This window comes from Cottoperca gobio, chromosome 17, assembly GCF_900634415.1.
Source record: "Cottoperca gobio chromosome 17, fCotGob3.1, whole genome shotgun sequence".
NCBI lineage: Eukaryota > Metazoa > Chordata > Actinopteri > Perciformes > Bovichtidae > Cottoperca > Cottoperca gobio.
This window is the reverse complement of record NC_041371.1, coordinates 8,456,109-8,480,895: the sequence shown is the minus strand read 5'-3', so window position 1 is coordinate 8,480,895 and position 24,787 is coordinate 8,456,109. Positions and strand designations below refer to the sequence as shown.

The 24,787-nt window shown below is 43.5% G+C and overlaps 1 protein-coding gene across 1 annotated transcript in view; it reads left to right on the top strand.

Annotated features, from left to right (window-relative positions):
• Positions 1-23,563, top strand: part of mib1 (MIB E3 ubiquitin protein ligase 1) — a 45,319-nt gene extending 21,756 nt beyond the window's left edge. Inside the window, exons 11-20 of the mRNA XM_029453295.1 lie at positions 12,953-13,085; positions 14,123-14,209; positions 14,683-14,841; positions 16,480-16,661; positions 17,355-17,544; positions 17,653-17,731; positions 17,821-18,003; positions 19,487-19,555; positions 20,309-20,409; positions 21,481-23,563. Coding sequence (XP_029309155.1) covers positions 12,953-13,085; positions 14,123-14,209; positions 14,683-14,841; positions 16,480-16,661; positions 17,355-17,544; positions 17,653-17,731; positions 17,821-18,003; positions 19,487-19,555; positions 20,309-20,409; positions 21,481-21,621 — 1,324 coding nt within the window. The 3' untranslated portion in view covers positions 21,622-23,563. The remainder of the gene's footprint in view (positions 1-12,952; positions 13,086-14,122; positions 14,210-14,682; positions 14,842-16,479; positions 16,662-17,354; positions 17,545-17,652; positions 17,732-17,820; positions 18,004-19,486; positions 19,556-20,308; positions 20,410-21,480) is intronic.
• The last annotated feature ends 1,224 nt before the right edge of the window (positions 23,564-24,787 follow it).

Sequence of the window (24,787 nt, the reverse complement as noted above, 5' to 3'; positions counted from 1 at the left end):
CTTCCATATCCCCCCCTCAGCAACTGTTGGCTACAGGCTCCGGGAAGCCTCCCCTACGGGTCCCTGCCTATTGATTCCACCGGGCCTGGAAGGAGAGAGGAGCGTTAAGCCGGATAGCCCCTGCTACCATTTGCTGCGCTATTTTTAGTAGCTCCAAATAAAGTGGTCTCTCGTCCTTCCACTTGTATATTCTTGACCCCCCCCCCCCCCCCCCCCCCCCATGCTTTACATCCTTCACCACCAACTCCACCGCCTCCTCTGATACCACCCCCTCACTCTCTGTGTCCTTTTGACCCCCCACCCCTTCCCCCGTCTCTATCATTCTTCTTTTTAAATAGCGCTGGAACACACTTCTTATGGTAGAGCTTCCGTCTGCTCACCTCTATATTTAGAATAACTGCATATCCGAGTAATGGAGGAGAGAGAAAGGGTGAACGTGCAGTGCAGCGTGGAGGGTGTTAGACAGCAGGAAATATTATTTATTTATTTATCTATTTATTTATACTGCTTTTGGCAATGCAGGGAGACAAGTGGCAACCTCACCTCTGAGGCACTGAAAAGTTTGGGCTGCTCTCTCCTTTCTGAGCTCTCATTAATTTTCAAGTGTCTTTTTCAAGCTTTCCCGAGGCGCGGCCACTGAAGAATCTGTTTAATTAGTTGCTCTCATCACGGGGCACATCTATACTGTACGGAAGCAATGTCCTCTGTGCCCTCCTATCTGTTTCACTCTCTCGTCTTCGCTCCTCTTGTACCTCAATGACAGCAGGCATGTCCTCTTACTTACTCCACCTGCATTTTAACTGCAGAGCGACTCAGGAAGCGTAAGCGTTTTCTTCTTTTAAAGTATTCCTATGGAAACTACACGGTGGCATTTTAGTTCTAATAAATGAGATTGTGAAAACTCCCAAAACACCCTCAATACACCATGAGCATTTGTCAAAGTGTATTTTCACGAGCCAGAAAAATGTCACGCGCTTTCTCCGTTCCTTGATTTGATAAGGCTTTTAACAAGCCCCCAGTCATTCTGCACTCACTCACTCCTCAGTTATATCTCGGGCCTTTTTTTTTCACGGTGTAGATAATACTGCATAGATTTAAGTGTGCAATTTAATTAATGTATTGTCACTGCAATTTATAGCTTTTCGATTACATTATCTTTACGGCTGTTACAAGAAGTGACCATTTGCCAGTCAAAATGGATTCCATGCTAATGTGTCTGCTCAAAACTTGACCTTACATGGCCAATTTAAAATGCAGAATTGCAGCTATATAAATGGCAACTGGGAATGTCCACCTGCTATTGCCCCGCAGTCTCTATGTTTACACGCCACTTAAAGATTGAATGTTTCAGCCGGCCACGTGCCATGTGCGTACATTCACACACAGTACATGCATTTGCTGTACTTTTTGAACTCGATGGTGCGCATTAATTCCCTATTCAGTCAGTTATGGTTTAGAACTATCTCCACCAAACGATGTCCTTGTGTGTTTTGTGTATCCCCCCCCTCAGTGGGTCTCCACCCTGCCTGTTCCAGCCACCCAACCCACCAGTTTAATCTCAATTACATCCCGACATCCCATCTGCCTCTGAAACTCAGCAGCACGGCTTACATCTTCCCACCATGATGAATAGCGCCGGGCTGAATGTTTAGCTGAGCAGTTAATCGATCAATAAGAAAAGGGGTCGACTAATGGATGTGCTTTCTTTCACTGGATGAAGGGGTGGGGACGTGTTGTTCTCCTGAAGTTATGCTAAAGAAATTTAGAAAAAAACAGATTGGTGTGAAATCAAAACAATTGTGTTTTGAAAAAAAATATAGCAGATTACAAGTTTGATATTTGAATCTATCCATTCCCTGGAATTATATTTATGCATCTAAATTATATATATAACAATATATAGTTGTTCCTTGATTCCGTTTCTAATAGTGTTTTTAGATGTTTTATAAGAACTTTTGGATAATGAGTAATGTATCACCACACCAGTGTGTGACGAGGAGTGTTATGTAAATGTTGAAACACAACTCTTATCTGCAAGGCCCACTTCTGGTTCGTCAACGAGCGAACGCTGAGTTTAGTGCAAACAGAAACACGGTGCCCATCGTGAAGCGTAGTGGCAGCGTCATGCTGTGAGGATGATGCTCTGCAGCAGGCTTTTGATGAAGAATTTGTGTCGGGACTGAAACATGGCTTCTCACAGATCTTATGCCGTGTTCACACATAGAATCATGGTGTCTCCACTAAGTGTTGACTTTTATACTTAAATAAGATCCATCCATTGAAATTAGTTTTAACTTTGAAATGAAATAGACTTTCATTTGATTGATTTCAGAAAAGCTTGGTTGCTTCCGCCGTGATTCAAAGTTATAAAACGTGTATTTTTGGTTCTTTCATATGATGGGCAGTCCTGATGAGAGCTTTGAGATCGCGAAAAATGAGAGGCAGGTCTCCTCTCAGATGGATCAGTCAGGGAATTCTGTTTAGCTCCAGGTGGTGATGTAGCCCCGGTTTAGTTTTTTAGATCAAGCCTGCTTGTGAAGTCTTGCTCGTTCTGTCAGCTTGTCGTAATTCCTCCCTTTCTGTGTGCCTGCCCACTAGTCAACATCATAGAGGGATTAGAGCTATTTCTAATAAGTCCAGTTTGTGCTTTTTTGAGTAAATCTCCATGCTCTTCTTCCATCAGCCTGCCTCTTCCTCGTGCTTACTTTATCTCTCTCTCTCTCTCTCTCTCTCGTCCTGCCCCTCCCTCTTCATCCCTTTACACAGTGCATCATTTGAAGAGGTGAGGCTGTTGAGAGCTTGGAGGAATAAAAGTGATTTATGAATGGGCCAACCTACCTGGGTGCTGGAGGGGGAAGCCAGTGGCAGTCAGGCTCTCTGATCCAGCAGCCCATTGTTCCCTCCAGCCTCACTGCAGGGGAAGCTCCTCTGCCTCTCCTGCCTCTGATCTTTTACCATGCCTTACTGGCGCCGCATGTAACCGTTAAGTGACTCACAAACTGCACAAATACTTATGAACTGCAGGGGTGCATCGTGTGTAAGGCAATTTTCTCAGAGGCATACACACCCACACCATACTACTTACAATTTATGTTTATTTGGCAGTTGGCCACTCGAGTACATGCGCACATACTCGCGCACAGGTTATATTGTTTAGCCTGAATTAATCTTTTATGATTGTAAGTGTTAAGATTTTAGAAATTAATACAAATGAGGACAGCCAGATGCACCAGCCAACAACCCTATCGATGGAATAAATAGAGGTGACAGGAAAGGTGTTGTAGCTGCTGTGGACAATGTATGAGTTCCTCCTTGTCACCATATGCTCATATGCAGACACACACACACACACACACCAGGGTGGGAAATTAGCACCAGCCACCAGCCAAATGCTGGTATAATATTAAAAGAAAGGCGTCAAAACGTAGACAAAATAATGACTTACTTTTGAGTTTTTGGTGAATTTGAACATTTATCTGTCAGTGGCTGGTTGATGTTCACATTTTAATTTCCCACGCACACATTCACGCAATACATTGCAGTAGAAATATGAGGGTTTTACAGGGTAAACTGATGTGGGATGTCACTTGGGCATAGTGATTCGGCTATTAGTGTTTGTGTGTTTATCTGTGTGTATGATCTCCCATTTATTACAGCGTGATATATGATCATTCCTGATGGCAGGATGGTGGAGGTGATAAACTTGGTCAGGGGAAAGGTGCCCGGCTGTAATTCATTAAAAGATAACTGATTGCAGAGATATGTCGAAGTAACCTTTGGAATCCAGATGAACTGCACTTAGTGAGTTCTTGTAGCCCACAATGGGAGGTAATATCTTTATGTTTGACAATTAAACCATAACATTCTCTGTGTAGTCTAGAGAGACTGATCCCACTGATTTATTATTTGCAATTACAGATGTCTCCTTTTTAGTATTATCTTCAGCTGCTCAATTTGACTCTGCGTCATGTTGCTGTATTCTAGTTTAAATGAGTACATAAGTAGTGCAGTGACTGGTTCATTCAGAGAGCCTGGCTACCAGTTTGCTGCAGCATGCACTGCCATTTAATTGAAAAGTCGCACAATCCTAGATGCCCTCCCAGTGTCCACCTCTGTATGAGCTGGGACCAGTCCAACAGATCAGCCAGAGGACAAGCTGATACAAGCCCCAATCCCCCTGTGACCAATCAGAACGCCTACACTTCCTCCTAGGGCTGGGCCAACAGTGGCTCTGAGCCAATAGATAAGCTCAGCCATGCTGTAATGCTCTGTCTGTCCTGTGGCACGCTGAAACATTGAGTCCTGGCTGCTATGTTGCTATAGCACATGTTGGAAGAGGGAGGGGTGGGTGGTAGCTGAGGGAGGCAAGGATGGACAGATCGAGGGGAAAGAGAGGAAACGAGGGATCAAGGGATAGATGGAGGGAGGGATAGGGAGGGGTGCATCTCTTACTGAAGGGACTCAAGGACATTAAGCGCTTTTGGGAAAGTGACTATAGCATGCAAAGAGAAAAGCATGCCTTGTGAACGCGCTATAGAAGCACTGATGCTATGGTTTTTGCCCACTTGCCAAACCTAGAAAGAGCAGGATTTATTTGTGGCACTTTAAGTGCCTCAGCAATGCAGGTAATAAATATGACAGAGCAAGATGATAAACTACCAAATCACAGCTGTCAGGCATCTTTAATAACACACCCCCCCCCCCTCATTTAAAAACAAATGTAGTTTATCTATTTTCTTGATGTATTGTAATAAGTAATATAATTTATTTTTTAGCGTTTGATGGCACTTTAACATCAGAGACGGCACTTTGGTTTGTGCTTTTTATGTAACACGGAGTGTGCTGCATATTTCTTAGCTGAGTGAACGCATGTACGTCAGTAGACACTGCAGTGTAGTAAATATGTTTTCACACAATACAAAACTCAAGCAAACCTGTCATTCAGTACATTTTAAACTAGCTTGTTACCTAGATTGAATATTGTTATTTATTTTTTTATTATATTTCAATTTTGTACATATTTATATCAATATATAATATATGCACACATAATATTCTGTTGTCTGTTGTCAGCCTGGATTTAAATTAGGGAAGTCTAGATCATGCTTTTGTGAACATAACCAGAATCCTTTTAATATTTAGTATCATTACAGTCTAATCTTTTATATTTTTAAATATGTTTTAGAACAATCTAATGAAGGATCTGGCTTTATGTAGTAAGTTGTTCAAATAATTTTTAATAAGGTGACAAAATAGTTTTAAGGAGTGCCTGGTCAGACTAGATCCTTTTGAAACTTTTTAAAATTTTCATTGTAAAAACAATATATGCAGTGACTCTTTTTAATGATATCAGTTGTTTAGGGAACCAAAAGCGGAGTGTCGTGTGGACATCTTTGAAATGTTGTTGTGTGATGTGTCGGACAACTTATGCTCAGTATCCCATGTCCAGACATATACCTTTTTTTTTTGTCAGCGGATGGTAGTAACCCTAATGTACTCCGAGGGACACATTCAGGCCGATGCTCAGAGCTGAACCAAGCTTATCTGTTGAATAATGCAGACCATGTTACCTTGGTAACCTCGTACGGACACTGAAGTCAGTGGCTCCCATGTAAATGCAGTATGACAGGTCAGAGAGGATAAGGATGTGTGTTTGTTTGTGTCGTTTGGTGTGCTTGTGCATGTGTGGATCCTTGAACATGCAAAGAATACTGAAGAAAATCGACAATTGGAGAAAAAAAAAAAAGCATTACATTATCGGGATTAGGGAAGAGTAGTTTACATGCAATATTATTGGAGAAAACCTTCTTCTCACTATCTGCAGAATCAGTGGATCAGTGTGAAATACATGGACGTTCCTATAGAGTCTTATCTGTGTAATGTTTAGTACATTCATACAAGCTCCATTCCCCCGCCATTAACAAGTTGGCTGTTTTCTGTGCTGCTCTGGGGCATATGGCATGTTGTCTCTGTGCTTAGGGGAGGCAGTAGCTGATACAAGGCCCTTTGATCCCTATTATTTCCCTCTGCAAACAATGGATTTTAATTACCAAACTGCTCTTTCAGCCACCGCTTCTTCCTCTGAGTGCCAAGAAGTGTAACTGCTGGAAAAGTCAGACTCATCAGCTGCAATATGGCAGCTTGTTTGTGTCACTTTGGATCTGTCTGCCAATTACCATGGAAAAGAATTTGATAGGGCGATATGCCTTATTTTTTTCTGTTCTGTTAAAAGGGCGTGTGCGTGTGCGTGTGTGTGTGTGTGTGTGTGTGTGTGTGTGTGTGTGTGTGTGTGAGAGTGTGTGAAAAGGGACCCTCGCAGGTTACACCATACAGAAATGAGTGTTTCAGGAGTAGGGTGAGTGTTGTGTGTTTGTGGGGGCAGAAAGGTGGGAGGAAGGCCAGGGAGCGAGGGGTGATTTAAAGTGGTAGATTTGCAGTGAGACTGTAGATCATGGGAGCCTCTCAGACTGTCTGCCTGTATGGTGACAGTGTGGCATGCTGCTGAGTGGCTGTCGATCGAAGGACCTTCAGCACGGCTGAATTCTCCACCGCTCTGCAAAACCCAGAGTCAATCCCTCCGTCCTATTTACTGCTTTGTGCCTCAGTGTGGAAGCACTTGCAGTTAATTTCACCAGGCAGGAGTAGGTCTGATTTTTTTTTTTGTTTCATAGAACCTGAAAGGAACTTTATAATCTGCAAAATGGCCAGTATCTCAGTCACAATTTAAAGAGTCATTGTCGGTCAGAAATGAAACATTTGCTTCGCAGATAAGAAGTCATTTAGATGCTGTTGGGTGGGTGAGCATGAACACCATTCAAATGACATGGAATCTCAATGCAACGACTGCTAATGGCCCAGCACGTTAGAAAAACATGTACATGTTAAAGTAACAACTCTGGGTTTTCTGTAGCTCAACATGACCAAGAATGTTTTCCTGAAGTCCACTTGCGTAAAAGCGTTGCGTTGATGTTACGTTTCCTTTAGGTTTCAGAAGGGATGTATTGAAGCCTTGGTTTTGGGTTCTCGCCACCATCTCAACACTTACAAGGGTCATAAAATCCATATATTGGCAAATGTCACAATTTCCCTTTTTAGTATAGCATGTAGATGAGTTCAGTTTCTCACGACAGACACAGTGGATGAGCACAAACGCGTCACATCCATCGATTTTTTTAAAAAGCATTACATATACATAAAGTACGCTAAACGGCATCAGAGACGTATTGAGTTGTCAAAGTGCACAGGTGTGGATATTGACAAGTATGCTTCGTTTTCATGAATTACATTTCTGTATTGCAGTCGGAGAAAAAGTGTAGTATGGTGAAGGGGTGGGAGATGACGTTCTCTGCTCTATTAGCAGCTTGTTTGAGGCGCAAAAACTGTAATGACAGGAAAGACAGGTCCGAGAGCGCGGATGCTCCGCCGACGGTGTACTCGAGTCTGTTTGTTTCTTTGACTGATAAGTTCGTTTGAGCTACAGCTTACATTTTCTGTGCCTCGTTTTGTATACCTTGTCCTACGTCAAGTCAACCGTTCAAAAATGCTATTACCAAACCCTTGTGGTTTTGTCACCCTGTCACGTTGACAAGTTAACTCCTTTACGTCAGTCCTAGGTCATTTTCATTCAGCAGGTTATTTTCAATTCAGTTCTATTACGGTATGATCCAGACATACCCAAGCCTGTGCAAATCGTGATGTTCAATAATCACATGGTTGTTTGATAGATAATGATGCTATGGATCCATTGTTGGATTTAATGTGCATGATTTAGGTGTCTCTTTATTCTAATATAATCTGCACGTCCTTGCTTTAGCTTTTATGTCCGTTTTGTGCTTTTTGGGTAAAAGGATGTATTTTTTTTTATGACATTTTTGGCTGATGCTGAGATGAGAATGAGGTTTCTTTCAAGGTGCTGAGGAGAATAAAGTCCAAAGGAAGAGAAGCACGGGGAAATAATTGGGTCATCTCGAACCAATGGGACATTACTGCGCCATTGGGCTTCTCTGACTGTCTTGCTACCTCCTTCTTCACAAATTGCTATGAATCAGGACACCCCATAATACCAGGTGATTTAAGGCTAATTAAAGCTAAGCATTTATATGCCCCCACCCACTTCCCAGATGGACAGACGACTGTACCGGAAATGTTTGAAAATGCACCTGGCGTCTCATAAACAACCTTCAGGCAATGGCTATAACGATAACCAAAACATCATAGAAATGCACCCTTTTTCCCGTCTTCCCCCTTTTCCCAGTTTATGCAAATAGTCTTTAATAAAAGCATGCTCACTCAGGGGCCTCAGGTACAGGCAGGCAGGGGAAGGTCACATTGTAGGGGAAATTATTCTCTTCACGGCATGGTAATGAAAGCCTTTTTTATTGAGCGGAGCCAGCTAGGTTCTTGTCCTCAGCTCTCTGCTGCACTGCTGGCCTGGACGCTATCTGTGTTTATTTACACCGTCCACAGCGGGACGGCCCTGACAAAGTGAACTGGTAACTAATTGCTTCTAGGGGTAGAGGGATGGCCAGGATGAAAGTCAATCGGGTATATTTGTATGTGGATTATAGGCTACTTCAATTATTTGTCAAGTAAAATATCTGCCGAGTTATTAAGTGACAGCAGTGGAATTGACGGTTAACTTTGTGTTGAAGTTATGCCTTGTGTCATTTTCTCCCAAATAAATAAGCAATATGTAAGTCAACGTTCTCATTCAAAGCCACATGTTTTAAGATCAGTGAAATCCTGAACAGTTTTATGTGTCAAACCCTCTCAGCTGCCACTGACTAAAGGACTCGGTGTCTTCCAAAACCTTTCAAACAGTATGAAGAGTGCCTCCCCAGAGAGGAAAGGGGGCGGAGGGCTTCCATTTGGAGTTGGTGTGTTGCATTTGTGAATGATTTGTTGTGAACAGGGCTCACTATTTCAAAGGACCTGAATGTATCGACCCTGTCCCTGATGAGCTGACACCTCATGTATCGCCTGGAGTCATCTCATCTTGAAAGGCTGTTCCAATAAGGACTCTGCATCAGGGGGCTGGGGGGTGGATCCTAGCGGTGTTGGAGAAGGGATATATAGATAGATATATATAGTAGCATGGATAAGCTGAGGCATCCAAAACCATTTTTGACCAGATATATTAGACTAAAGGCGCATCAAATGGTGTTCATCAGCAAATGAGGTTTGCTCAGTTGTCTTGGAGAAGGATTATTGTTTACAATTGAATGCACTACACTTTGCTTATAAGTTAAATGCTTTCTGCTGAAGTCCAAATAGTGGTAGGTATATATTATATCTTCATCCACTGATGAAGGCTGTGTGATGTCGTTTGAAGCGCTAGTAAAAGTTAATAAGTGGACCTTGAGTTGGGATTGTATTCCAAGGTCAAGAATGAGCTTTGATCGTTGCAAACATTTTGGTTAATGCATTGGGGTATGGAGTATTTCACTGGCCCTCGCGCAGATATAAGCATTTTATTTTCGCAAGGCAGGTGGCACCTTTTTTTGGCGACCAATTTCCGATGCAGAATCTCTTTTCTTGAGCTTGAAGCCTTAGTTAATGGATGACGGTATGCCAAACACGTCTCCTACATCAGAGTAACCATATGTTTGTGCGCAGCCATTAATCTCAAGCTGGATGTTGACTGTTCCTGTTTTGCCCTGTCCTACACAAGTTATTGTCCCCTGACTCTTACTTCCTGTTGTAATAACGGCTACTGACCACCACACAGATGGCTGTCAGCCAGGCGAGGGCAGCAGAAGGGACCTGTCGACCCCTACACTCACACACAATCGCACGCAAACGTCCACTGTCTTCCATACAATGACAAACGCCAACACACGCAGAGCTGAGGGCGTCAGAGAGCGTCCTGTTCAATGACAAACTGCAGCCCAAGACAACAGGCCCCGGTGTAGCTCTCCTGAGGGACTCTTGAGATCTCTCACAGGGTGACCCAGTTCCATCACGTCTCCCCCCTCTACCTCTCTCCTCTCCCCATTCCCTTTCCATAGCTGCACGTCCTCCTGCATTCACACAGACCATTGCATTGGTTTTACAGTTCAGTTACAATAAGGAGATCCTCACTTCACTTCTCGTAGCAGATAACCTGAGTTGTCAAAATGTTAACTCCCAGGTCAAGTCAGTGTCTTGTGCTAAAAAGGACTGCAGCCCGAGCTGGGTAGACTCACTCTAATTTCTCCCACACCTCAAGGGCCAACACGCAGTTTCTCTCATACCTTCCTCGGTCACTGCTAACATCTTTTACCTAAGAGATTATTAAAACAACAACTAGGTTTTGTTACTTAGTATCTTAATTCACTCTCTCTTTTTTTTTTCTGCCTTTTACAGCAAATAGCGTAACTGCAATGCAGCAGTGCCAGTATGGGCAATTAATATTAATGTCCGCCCATTTTGCCCAGCGTGGCAGGGAGCCTGTCAATCTAGACTTTTATTGGAAGGGCTTCCTACAACAGCAAACACCTGCCCAGCACTCAAGTGCCTGCTTCTGACACTAGAAGGCACCAGTGAGCCCCTGTAGTGTTGCAGACGTGCATTTATTGGCCAGTTGTTCGACATATAGGAGATTTTTTCAGCCAATCCAGATTGCACAAATGTTTTACATTGCACCAATAGGAGGAAGGAAATGGGCACACAAAGAACAAAGGCTTTATGTGGAACAATTGTCCTTGATTCTGAAAAAAAAACTGCATTCATGTATTGTCTATGAAGAAAGCTAGAAGAGTGCGGTGTTTAACCACTGTAATAAGTTTCATGTTATAGCTTCAGGCAAGAATCTGATGTGGCAAGGTCTTTTCTTGAACAATTTGCTTGTTTAAGTCTCAAGTCCTACCCAGTGGGAGCGCCATGGATGAAATTACTCAAAAGTCCCCCCTGAGCCGGCAAATCTACAGTACGCAAGCAAATAATTCTTCGTAACAAAGGCGACACATTATGAATGTAAGATTAGGCAGAATGGGTGCGGTTGCTATCACATTTAAGCAGTGCTCCTCTGCATTAAGTGGTTGAAGATGGCTGCAAGCAATGCAGGTGTGTGTGTGCGTAAGCCTCTGTGCAATGAGAGGTAGAGAGAGAGCGAGGGAGAGCGAGGGAGAGCGAGGGAGCCTGGGATCAGTGTGCTGCGCTGTTCATCACTGCAGCAGTACACCAGCCCTGGATCTCTGTCCGTACAGAGGTGCTGACTGCCTGCCCCCCTGCCTCTCTGCCCCTTTTTCCTCTGCTTTCCTCAAGAGGCTGTGCTGATGATGCTCTCTTTCATTACTCCAGAAGGAGGGAGACAAGCTGTAGGTTTAGCAAAAACCCGCAGGGAACCTGCCATCCTGATTACCTTCAGTCTGAAAGCCTGCCAGCATGTTGGTTTGCATTTCTTTCTTTTCTCTGTCTTAATAGTTAACAGTTTTCATTGATTGTTGCAGGCCGTGGCCTTCGTGCTCTGCGCTGGAGCCCATTTCCTCCCTGTACTGTTTCAGACCATATTTACCTTACCGTTGTGTATGCAAACACTCCAGTGCTCGCTTGGGGGCCGTTCAGCCATATCAAAGTTAGAGAAGAATCGTCCGCCTCCTTTTGTCGCAGTTCAAAGATATGCCCTGCATGATTATTCAGGGTTAATCAAGGTCAGGAGTGTTCCCTCCAGCATTGCTGCTTTAATGCTTATTGAAGGTACATTGTGTACCTGACTACAGAAAAGATACAAGAACAGTTGAGGGATACGGCTTTTAACTGTCTTGTTTTATATTTCATAGCATTTGCACAAATTGAAGAGTTGTGTTCGCAGCCTTTGCCTCTCGTCCCATATCCTTGACTGATGCATTGGTCATACACTGAACTACGGATGCATCTCATTTCAGTATTCTCATGTGCCATATGCCTGGATGTGTGCCCAGGGGCTAAAGCAAGAAGAGTGGGAAGAGAGGTAGTGGTTAGATAATGGTTTAGTTCCAACATTAAACTAAAGCTAGTAAGAAGAAGGGTGTTAACTCGCACTTATTTATTTTAATTACAACAATCACAGCTCCAAACTCATGGAGTTCCAAAGAAAAAGTCCCTGCTTTTTTTTTGTGATCTTTGGATTTAATAATGAATGAAAACATGTGGCTTCCTTTTTACTTGTGAAACAGATGTCTCTCTTTTTTTCTTCTTTCAATGACGCTGTCGAGAGTGACAGTCCGCCTCCCTCTCTCCCCACTGTGACACTGTGACTCCTTCTCAGCCTTCATCCTGCACTGTTGTCTTTGCAGCCACTTCTCTCTGTAGGCACACATCCTCTAAATGACCTTCAATGGCACAGAACTGACTGGCTCTTTACACCACACCAGGCTACTTCTGTTAAACAGCTCTGTTTAAACAATGGATTTTTTTCCCCCCTTCCATCTTCCCACCCTGTCCGTTTCTTCCCCGGGAGGAGACCTGAGTGAATGCAGCTAAATCTTGTGTAATTACCATTTTGCCTCCCAATGATTGGCGCTTCTGCGCATCATGAAGGGGGAAAGTGTCTTCCGTTCCTAACTGAGGAGATGGTAGGGGGGGGGGGACAGGTTCTCTAAAATAGCACACAGCTCTTGTACAGCTCAAAGCTTGATGTAAATAACACTCTGCTTGGGAAAGCAACTCCTCCCTAAGTTGATTTAGTATTCTTGTCCCCATGTGTGAAAATGGGATATGCTCTGCTGTAAAAAAAAAAAAGAAATGTGTGTTGGAATATGCTGTGTATCAGCAGTACAGACACTGCGACGTGTTTGCTTACAGTTTGTGTCTGGCCCCCAGCTATCATACAGTGCATGAGACATTCAGTCACAGATGGATTTATTTTGGCAGTTTACATCATAAACTATCAAATTGACTTTCTGTACCTTTTTTTTCCCGTCATGCTTCCACTGCTCAGCCCGATCAAACGCTCACCTTTTTCCTCCCCTTTCTCCATGTCTCCTCTGTGCAGTGCCATGCGCGTGCTGCTATCTAAACTGCCGAGGCCTTGGATCGTAGACGAGAAGAAGGACGACGGTTACACCGCACTGCACCTGGCTGCCCTCAACAACCATGTGGAGGTGGCTGAGCTGTTGGTGCACCAGGTAACAACACACAAGCACTCGCACACGTATAAATAGCTGGTTTTTAATGCATGCTCAACACTGGCGACAAATGCCGTTATTCATACTCTATAAGAGACCCCTTTCGTTTATATTTATTAGCCGAAAGCATAGCCTGCATCAGCTTCGCCTGCGTTTCTGGCTTTCCCTGACTATAGAACATTAAGAGCAGCTTCCACTGCACTCCCTGCAGCCAGCAAGCTGTAGACCAATTGAAGCTGCTATAAGTGCCATTTCTTTTTATTGAATCCATACGGTTCACAGAGCCTCCAGGGGTATTCTTTAGTGCTGTTGGGCCCTCATATCCTCCTCCTCTTGCAATCATAGGTATGTGCTCTTTTTCCCATCTGAGATTGCAGGTTTAACTCTCTAAAGACACGGGAGTTTACAGCAAAGTAACCTGTCCAAGCGGGAACTGGGTTAATTAGGATATGGTGCAAGGCAGCAATGTTGCTGCAACATTCCAGCGCATGAACGCTCGCTGTGCAAGCTACCTTTCAGCGGGGACGGCCTTTTTCCCCGAGTCCCTGCAATGGGCTGGTTCGCAGTGATGGCTCAGCTTTCTATTCAGAAATTGCACCACAGTACAAGGTGCACTGCAGATTCCCAGCCAGTCAGTCAGTCAGTCTTATTACTTGGGGATTTCACACACTGCCTGATCACAATGCTTATCTTCCCTCCACATCTCCTCAGCTGAGGTGTTCGCAATTGGAAATGACAATCACATGCAGCGTTATTGTAGCATGCGCTCTTTTCCAAGCCCCTTGGTGACACTTTGATTTTAGGCAGGGTTGAAGGAAGGAAGGTTCTGTCACGGCGCATATAGCCAGAATATTTGTTACAATCTTTCAATTATTTAACTTTCTAACGGAATCATTTGTTTTGTTTTGTCTACATTCATCACCTGCTTGTCATATTTATGTGCACATATGTACGTGTGATTCATTATGGTTGGTTGTTAATGTATGCACAAATGTTTTATTGTGTGTGTTTGCTCCTCTCCTGTTCCTGCCTCCAAGGGGAGTGCCAGCTTAGACGTCCAGAACGTCAACCAGCAGACGGCGTTACACCTGGCAGTGGAGCGTCAACACACCCAAATAGTTCGGGTGAGTGGTTCCTCGTTTCTTCCTCTTCTTCCCCCCCCCCCCCTCTCACTTTTACCACAAATACAAGATTCAGTTCAGATCAGTCCCTCATTCTGGACTGCACACAAGGGGGAGTAGAACAACATCAGCACAGCCCCACATTTAATTCACACGGGTGGATGTCCTGCAGTTGAACGAGGTCCTGCTTCAGAGTGATGCTGTGCAGGGATAATGCTCTCTGAGGCAGCGTCTCGGTTAGACTCATTTGGCGTAGTATTGGATTGCCACGTTGCCATCTTGTGGACTCAAGAAAAAATGCACTCCATAATTGGGGAGTACAACACTTAAGCAGTTCATTGTAAGCAGCAACCTTATAAATCAACACTGTGCCATTTGCATTGTAGCATAAAATTAAAGTAGTTTTTTACGGTTATAGCTAGAGTTTCTGTTTGACTGCATGTTTGCGTTTCTTTATGTCTTTCTTCTTAACACAGCTGCTGGTGCGGGCAGAGGCCAAGCTTGATGTGCAGGACAAGGACGGGGACACGCCACTTCACGAGGCACTGCGTCACCACACGCTGTCCCAACTGCGACAGCTCCAAGATATGCAGGACGTCAGCAAAGTGGAGCCCTGGGAACCCTCCAAGAACACAGTGCGTATATGTCCGTTGTTAACCTCTCTGTCCCTCCCAGATCACAAGAGGCATCACAGCATTGACGTGAAGCGAAGCAGCTTTGTGTGTTGAGATGCAGTTATCACAAGAAAAGAACAAACGGAAAAACACTGGAGGTCAATCGTAGAAATGTGGCGCCTTGTTATCCAATAGGTTCCCAGATGAGATTTCCCACTCGCGGCTCTTAAAAAGGCTCAATTTAAAGTTTATAAACTCTTTACATTGTTATTCTTTACCTGCTTTTTTTCCTATTGAGGTACCCAGTATAAATTAGGCAGCACACTAGGAAACATCCTTGACGTATTCACACCTAGGGACAGATTATGTCTCTTTGAGTCCTTCCCTTCCCAGCCCTGTGTGCGAGATTTTGTTATGCATTTGAGATTGAAGAGCAGTATTCATCATTAAGAGGGCAACAAGTCATTACCAATGTGGTTCTCGTGATCCTAGAATCTCTGTAGTAACCACATAGTAATAGAAACCCATGGTGTTTCTTTTCTTAAGCTTAACAGTGTTACATTGAAAGTGTGCAGTCACCTTCATAAGTGTGTGGCATGTTTGCTCTTTAAGTATACTCCTCCTTTACAACACAACCTGTGATTAGAGTACAATCATGTTGTGGCATTTATCATTTACACGGGGATCAGTAAGTAAACCTCTGTCCTATGTGTGACACGTCACGCTGAGACGGGAAGCTCGGCGCTCCTCAGTGCAGCCCAGTGCGCTCCGACCCATCGTTCAGACGGCAGCCAGACAACGAGCACGGAGCGGCCGACCAGCTCGCTGCAGCCTCTTGACCACCCTGAATGAGTTTGTCTCTCTGTGGAGGCCAACAGGGCCATGTCAGACCTGAACCCTCTTCATGTTAACAGCACATCACTAATCCCTACAGGGATGAGTTTAAGACTACTGGGCCTAGCTGCAGCTACAGACTTCCCTTACCTGTCACCTTCCGTCTCCCTGCCACTTCTTTCCACCTCCTCTCTTATTCCCCCCTTCCTGCCCTCTCTGGTTCCCCGTGGAGGAGCGGAACAGACAAGACAGCGGGCCTAATTGAGATATGTGCAGTTGGGTCACTCTCCCGTAGCTCTCCCCCCCCCCTCCTTCAAGATGAGAATTGAATTAGCCGGCCCGATGGCTCCATCAGCAGAGATGTAAAAGCTACTGGTTGAAGACAATCACACATGGAAGGCCCAAATTGGTAGAGAGAGAGAGAGAGAGAGAGAGAGAGAGAGAGAGGTTTTACGTTGGGGTAGGATGAGTGAGGAGTTGCGCTCGAGGAGGGAGAGAGAGAGACGGGACAGTTGATGGGGTTCTGGGTGAGGGTGACGGGGTTAGGCTGCCTGAGTGGCTAATGAGCGGTGATCTGATAGTACTTTGGCATGGTCCATCTGAATTAAACTCTGAAGCCATCTGAATAATATTAAAATCAGGACTCCTTACTCCAAGTGCTCTTTACTTTTTGCATTAATGGTTTTGAGTGCCGGTGTGTAAGGGAGAGACGATGACACTGGTCCCACTGGATTCAACTTGAAAACAATATTTTATGTCAAAAGTGCCTGATGTGCTTCTGATGTATCTGTTTTTTTTTTTGTGTGTCTGTCTGTCTCCCTGCAGTTAATCATGGGCTTGGGCACCCAGGGGGCAGAGAAGAAGAGTGCAGCATCCATCGCCTGCTTCCTGGCAGCCAACGGAGCAGACTTGACCATTCGTAACAAGAAGGGCCAGTCCCCTCTAGACCTGTGTCCAGACCCCAGCCTCTGCAAAGCTCTGGCCAAATGTCACAAAGAGAAGAGCAGGTAAACATCCCTTAAAGGAATGGTTTGACATTTTAGGAAATACACCTATTTGCTTTCTTGCCAGGAGTTAGATGGGCAGATCAATACCACTCTCATGTCTGTCTGTTAAATATGAAGCTGGAGCCAGGAGACGGTTGGCTTAGCTTAGTGTAAAGATTGGAAACGGGAGCAAACAACAAGCGTGTTCTCTTGTTCTAAGTTGCTCTGGATGAAAGTGTATCAATGTAATGTAATGTCTCGACGGCAGGTAGAAAATGAATTCACCTATTAACCCGTCTAAAGCTTAACAGTTAACACATTATGTTGTTTGTTTGTACTTAAACTGTGGGTAAAAAATCATCAATCACGTCAATGTGTGGGTTTTATCAGAGGTTTCATTTTTTATTGTTCGCTTTTCTTTTATGGATTAGTTTTTATCAGGTTATGTCAAAAACAGTCGCGCAGACTTAGATTTAAAGACCGAGATCTGTTTTTTATTTTGCCTCTCATGTTTATGTGGCCTAATGGCACCTAAGTGTTCAACACACTGACATTACGACGCTTGTGAAAAGTCTTTAAACAAGCAGAAAGCCTTTTGTTACACACGGGGTGGGAAAAGGAGGATTTTACAGGAATGTGACTGTAACACCTGACCGTCTCAGTCTCGTGCTGTGTACTCTCCTCTGCTCTTACACTCTGTGGTTTTATCCTCAGTGGCCAGGTGGGCACCCGCAGCCCCTCTCAGAACAGCAACATCGAGTCACTGGACGAGTGTATGGTGTGTTCGGACTTGAAGAGAGACACTCTGTTCGGGCCCTGCGGACACATTGCCACGTGCTCACTGTGCTCGCCTCGTGTCAAGAAATGTCTCATCTGCAAGGATCAGGTCCAGTCAAGAACTAAGGTATCAGAAGCACTTCCACCGCGTCTGTCCGAGCCAGAAAGAGATGCACGATGTCGAGCGGATACTTTCATTTGCTCTTCTTTGTTTCATTTGTCCGTCCCCCATCAGATCGAGGAGTGCGTAGTCTGCTCTGATAAAAAAGCAGCAGTGTTGTTCCAGCCCTGTGGTCACATGTGCGCTTGTGAGAGTAAGTTCCAGCCTTTCCTCGTTGCTGAAGTAGAAAATAAAAACACACTGTGTTCATGTCTAAACTATCGGTGTTGTTGTCGTCACCAGACTGTGCCAGCCTCATGAAGAAGTGCGTACAGTGCCGGGCTGTTGTAGAACGCCGCACCCCGTTCGTTCTTTGCTGTGGTGGGAAAGGTATGGAGGATGATGATGATGATGATGATGATGATGATGATGATGCCGCTGATGATGATGATGATGATGATGATGATGATGATGATGATGACCTTAGTGAGTGAATCTTCCACACGTTCCCTTTTAATTCCTCTTTTATTTTCCTTTTTTCCTTCTTTCTTTGCTAGTTTCTAAAATATCTGCGTTAGCTGTTTTGATTTGCTTTGTCGCTGCCTTGCTCATGTATTATGTATTCCTTTTGTTTGCATCACTGGTACATTGTTTTATTGTTTGTTTTTCATCCTAGTGGACATGTTAGAAATGTGCAAATTTAAAGTCGGGTTTGTTTTGAATCAGTCCAAACTCGTCTCCACTACTAGATCCGGCATGTTTTAATCATTGCATCCACTGTGATCATTTCATTGTGTTCCAGCTTCTAGTTAAGCACTGGCTGAAATGGACAGTGGCTTCACAAGTGCTTGGCCTCGCCTTGTCTGAAATCGCCAAATAGATCGTCCACAGATTGAGGACTTTTGTGTTCTCAGTAGGATCTCAGAAGCCATTTTCTAAATTGAGTTTTGCTGACCCACACTGAATAATACAATAATGTCATAACATACAGACGAGCTGATTACCTTATTCATGTTCCTGTGGCCTCTAGAAGTTTGACTAATCACAGTCGCATAAAATGGAATAAGTTATTTGTAAGCATATGCGTAAACGTCCTGTAGTCATAATGATGTATATGCATATTTAATACCCACATGAATGTGTGCAAATTAACTGAATAATAATAACTTTCAGATTTCAAATCAAATATTTTAGATGAACGCGCATGTTTTGAACGTCACCCCAAACCTGTCCAATGAATTTAATGTAGTGTGTAACTATATTTATTTTTGGTTGCATTCACAATCCATCTTCTTGTCTCCAAGTTGAACACAGTGTTTTATTGCCCATAACCTTCTTTTAGTGGTGCATCTCACCAGTGGTTATTCCTCTCGTGTTTTATGTTGAGTTAAAAGGGAAACTGTTGTAAGTTCACTAACTTCATGTTTACCCCTGTATTAATTATTTCACATTTCTCCACGTGTCAGCTTGTTGGCATGCAAATCTTACTTGCAGTCGTTACCAGACGTGCAAAAGTGAATGCAGACCCCAAACAACGCATACACTCATGCAAGGGGCAGCATTGATTGTTTACCTCCCTTCATCCCAGTAACACCGACCGCTGACGTCTGTTACGGAAGCAAATCTAGTGCACGAAATTCATCTGTCACTTCTGATTATTTTTGACTCCCTACTTCTCTGACATAATGTACTTCTAAGTTGAGCTAGCACAGGCATTAAACTCATGCTTTAAGATTGGCTGATGGCAAAAAGAATCACTTGCCGCTATGCATTTGAACTTATTAATTCTACATAGAAGAGACTCTATTTCCCTTTCTTTCCCTGTTTCCAACTGCTAGCTTTCTCTTTTAAAGTCTTTCTCTGAACCTCCCTTCGAGGCTGTAGTGAGTAGTTTTGGTCCCCAGTCCAGCTGTCGAGCTGGTAAAGACGTCTCAAGCTATAACTATATGTGACTGGTTATTCCCAGCAGGGAGCTCTAACACTATGGCAGGGGGATCGCAGGATCTTCTCCAGCCCAACAATCTGGCACTAAGTTGGTGTAAGTATACCTCTATGATCCCCTCCCTTATCAGAGCTCTCCCAGTGCTGCCCTGGCCCATATCCCCTCCCCTGAACCCCCCTCTCTTTCTCTTTCAGGGACACACACACACACACACACACACACACACACACTCTAAACAGTATTATGTTGATACAGTAAATATGTGATGCAAAGGCCAAGAACCACATCGGTGCTCTCTGTTTCTGGGCAGATGTTTGCCCGTCTTGAATGGAGTCCACAAACACGGCCTCAGTCCAGCTAATTCTTGTTGAGTGCTCAGATATTACATCCAGGCAGTTTCACACTTGTATCATTACACTCAGGCACCCCGTGGCTCCTACAACGCCAAATAGTGTGGTACGATGTTTTGTCCTGTGCCAGTTTATATTTCAGATAATTACAGAGTGTGCATTTCTGAATTCAAGTCCCTTTAAAAAAAAAAAAAAAAAAAATGCAATGCCATCACAGACTGCCAAATATTAAGTGCATGTGTTTATGATCCATGCTTGTTTACGAAACACATGTTTTAAATAGAACATGGCTCCCAGCTCGTTTCAGAGTGGTAATGTCTGTGTGGCTGCATTTCGGTTTTTATTGGCAATATATTTAATCATTATGAGGAAATAAAAGTTTGATGTGGCCACTGGCACAACCTTCTTATTGGTTTAGTCTCTCTGCTGGTAACTGAATTGCCTTTCCCCCCCCCCCCTCCCCCTCAACATGTCCTTTGTGCTGTTGCGTTCCACACAGCTAGCGGAAACATCCCGGCCTTGCAGCGAGACAAGGACAACACTAACGTCAACGCTGATGTACAGAAGCTACAGCAGCAGCTCCAGGACATCAAGGAACAGGTTCGTCCACACCGTACTGTAGAACAGAGGTCATCCAGTTAGTGTTCCACATCTGACTCTTATTTTCATTGTTGATTCATCTATTCGTGTGTTTTTCCCCCCAAAAATAATCAATTGATTCTTCAGTAAAATGTGAAAAGAAGCGTCCATGATGTTTATTTTAATTTGCTTTTTCTTTTCATATTCAAATTACAATCATTTAAAATCAAATCCTCACATTTGAGAAGCTTGAACCATTTATTCTAAAGCATTTTCTTTCTAAATGTTTTGAATGTTTGATCAATTATGAAAATGATATTTTGTGGTTGATTGACTAATTTGACTATCTGCTAATTATTTTTAGCTCTGCTGAGACTTATTAAGACTACACAAAGAGGTAAATTAGCCGCAATAGAAGCAGCTCCAGTAACTAGTACTGAGGCTTCGCAGGATGTTCAGGGCAAAAGTTTTACCATAATGTGGCCGAGCTGGACACATGTTTATTTTTTATAAAGACACAAACCAGGACTGCGTTCCAAATCGCATACTTTTGTCTCTTTACTTTTTGTACATACTGCAGCTGCCATTACAAAGACCGTACTGTATGCGTACAATTGGGACGTGCTACTTCGTAATAACATTGCTCCTTGAACTTTGACCCTGTTGCTCATATATCCGTAGCGTGGAATTTGAATGAGCTGTCATCTGTCTGTGCTCTCTCTGCGGATTCTTCCGCTGCGCAAAGGATTGTGGGTCAGGATAGCCAGCATGCTAGCTTGACTGCAAAATGCAACCGGATGCAGCAGGACATCCTGGTACTTTTTGCCATACTGCATTCAACATATTTTGCATTCGTACAAATTAAATATTTTTTCCGGCAGACTAAATAGTATGATAGTATGGGTATTGGAACGCACCCCGGGAGTGGCTCATGAAGTACAAAGGAAGAATAAAAATCAAACTGGGTGATGTAAGATTATATATTATATTATATATATTACATCCTATCGTTTTTATATCAGGAAGTTATTCCCTGTATGTCTTTTTTTGAAAGTTTCTTTATCACGACAAAACAATGAACTGTGATTGCAGACTATGTGTCCGGTGTGTCTGGACCGGCTGAAGAACATGATCTTCATGTGCGGCCACGGCACCTGCCAGCTGTGTGGGGACCGAATGAGCGAGTGCCCCATCTGCCGCAAGGCCATCGAGCGCCGCATCCTCCTTTACTAGAACCTCTCTCCCCCCACAGACACACACGGACTCTTTCTCTTTTCTTAAAGCCCACACCGACCACGCCCGCAAAGCCACAATCACACCAGCTGCTGCTGCTGCTGCTGCTGCTGCTGCTGCTGCCGCCGCTGCTCGACCATCCACTCAGCACCCAAGTCAGACAGCCAAGGGCGTTCTCAAATGTCTTATTGGACACAGCAAATGCTCTCAACGGTTTGATTGTGTTCAGATGGAATTTCTGTTACAAAACAAGAAGAAATATGAATAGACTTTGATCAGTTTTGCTGCTCTGTCGTGTGTCTGCAGCCAGAAAGATGCATCACAGGCGTCGCCTTTTTTCTCTTTCTTCTCTCTTGCCTTTTCCATCCCCTCCTCGTCCTCCTTCCTGTGTCATTCTCTCTGTTTTAACTTGATGTGTGAAAGTTCTTTTCTCTGATTGAGTCTATGGTGGCTCCTTTAGCCTCACCGTCTTGGATATGATCTTTACTGGCCCGTTTCTGGATTTCCTCCTAGAACAGCTCTGAGCAAATTCAGAAGCGTTAGAGGAGGTGACGTAGAGGTCGACGTGTTACCTTTTGATGTAAAGTTCCCATGCATCTGTCGCATTCAATGCCAGCCGCAGTCAAGTTTTATTGTATTTGTAAATCTTTATGCACGTGTATTGGTATCGGAAGCTCCAGATGTGGATTTTAAGTACTTAATTTTTCATGACAGTATGGCAAGTTTTTATTTTATTTTAAATTTTATTTTACACATTACTGTTTGCACCACTTTAAGGGTTCAGTGAGTGTTTTAGCTTCATGTGTGTGTTCAGTTTGGCTGTTGTGACACACTGTACGCCGACTGTCCTTGCAGTTAAAGACCAGATGTTGGCAGTTTTGCACTAGAAATGCTGAGTCAGGTCAAAAGCTCCTTTTCTGCACTGACTTTAGAGGTCCGATGCAGCTCGGTGTTAAAACACAGGCGGAGTTGTAGCCACTGCCAGGTAGCACGCCACACCCGTACACTGTTTACCAAGCTGCGCCGAGGAAAGGACGGGCGGCGGTGTCGCGACAACCTTTTGGCTGCGAATTCGTGTAGCGATTTTTTCAAGAATTCAAGACAAACACACAAACTCCATTCAGCTTCTGTCCAGTGATCGGCCCCTGTCGTACCCGTTCGTTGTACACACAAACCCACACGATGCAAACACTTCTGTAACGAGAGTATCTTGTCACAAATTGATGTTAAACTGTTGAGACTCTGTGGTATTGTCTGACAAAAAAAAAAAACAAAGTACAATTCAATGAGCATTTGCTAATTTACCATTTACAACTCTGTGCCATTTGCTTCCAAAAATATACCTGTTAATGAACTTGTATGGGGATAAGGTGCTCTTTATCTTGTATTACTATTTTTTATTTAAGTGTATTTCTCTCAAAATCGACATTTATTGAGCTAGAGAGTACAATCTATTAGAACACTAAGATGAAAATGTAGAATAAATTATTTTGTATTGCCGCCCAAAAAAAAAAAAAAAGGATTTCTAGGTGTCACTGCCTTCCTAATATGTAGCCTCAAATCTCTAACATTCTGCTTTGATATTAATGTTGAAATACGTTTGTGATGTTTTTTCTGTCTTTTTGTTGGCAATAGCTTTCTAGCAATCATCAGTAGAAGCATTTTTCTCTAAAATAGGTCTCTGTAAAGCCTAACTTGTTCATTTGTGAAACAGAAAAAAAGACATTTTGTTGTCAAAAGTGTCGAGTATCTTTTCACCAGTGTTTTCTTTGGGAGGAAAGCTAATGATTTTTTAAGACAGAACTTGCCTTACCTCTTCTAAAAAGGCAGTTGCCCACGTGGAGACTCAGCAAGACGGCTCGCTTGCTCCGCTATGTGGGAATTTGCAACCGCATACAAACATTTCCCCCCATGCCCCCTTCCCCCCCCCCCCCCCCTTTTACGACTGAAAGCAACCTTTTTGAGTACAGCTTTGATTCTTTTCATTGATCATGATAACACTTTAAGCTAGAAGCACTAATACGCTTTATGGTAGTGTTGTCTTGTTATGGTTGTTATGAAAAAGCCTATTTTGTACTTTATTTTCAATACCTGTAACTGTCCAGTTGACGATGTATCAGTAGTATTTTCTTTGGCATGAATGTTTGACATATGCAGTACGACATGTATCATGGAAACCGTTCAGTCTGTATTGCTAATAAGTGCTTTTAAAACAACCATATAGCTGAAATAAAGTTCTACATTGAACCACGGGACATTAAAAAAAAAAGAAAAGGTGCTGTTTGTGTTTCTAACTATTCCTGAATTGTTCTTTAGCTTGTTTTGCTTTTTCAAAGTTGAGCTCAGATGTAGTTCGCCTCTTATAAGCCGAACATTAGCATTTTGTTGCTTTTCTCCTGCTGTGCAGCGTCTGCCTCACGGAGGAGACGGGGTGGCAGAGATGGGAGTTGTGAGGTAATTGAAAATGCTAACGCCTAATAATGACTCGGCACCAGCGTGTGATAGGTCAGCGATGCTAATCAGAGAGAGAAGAGTAAAGAGAGAGAGACCCACACAGAGTGATGCATCTTCTCCAGTGAGCAGTGACATCTCACCTCTCAGGAAATTATCACCAAAGGCCATTTATGTTCTAGCTCATTGACTAGTCCGTTCGTAACATGGACGTCTTTGGGCTCGGCTCACACGCAGCATCAGTATGCAGCCGCTCATAACAAGACATTCATCATGCCGTCACCCTCTCGCTCAGTCAATGCACACTGACCGCAGGGGAGACTCTGACACTTCTTTTTTTTTTCTCAGATCTCTGTGACTTGGCACCAGGAACAGACAGGTTGCTGTAGTTTGGTGTAGTTATGTCTGTGGTGCTTTGTCATTTTAGACTCAAGTACCTGTCTGTAAAGCAATGTACCTGTTACAGTGTTAGACGGATGGCAGCTGCTGCTGGCCTCTTTGTTTCCTGCACGGAGAATATGTATATCCTAATACTGCAGCATTCAATGATACTGTGTTTTATAAGTGTTGTTTTTGTTTTTGTAGATTTACTAATGTTTATTAGGATGATTTTAACGATGTTTTACTGTTAAAAATGTCCCCGTCTGTGTGGAGATGGGGAACTACATAATGCTTTGTACCTGTAGTGTTATTGGTGTGTCTGGAGTAATGCACC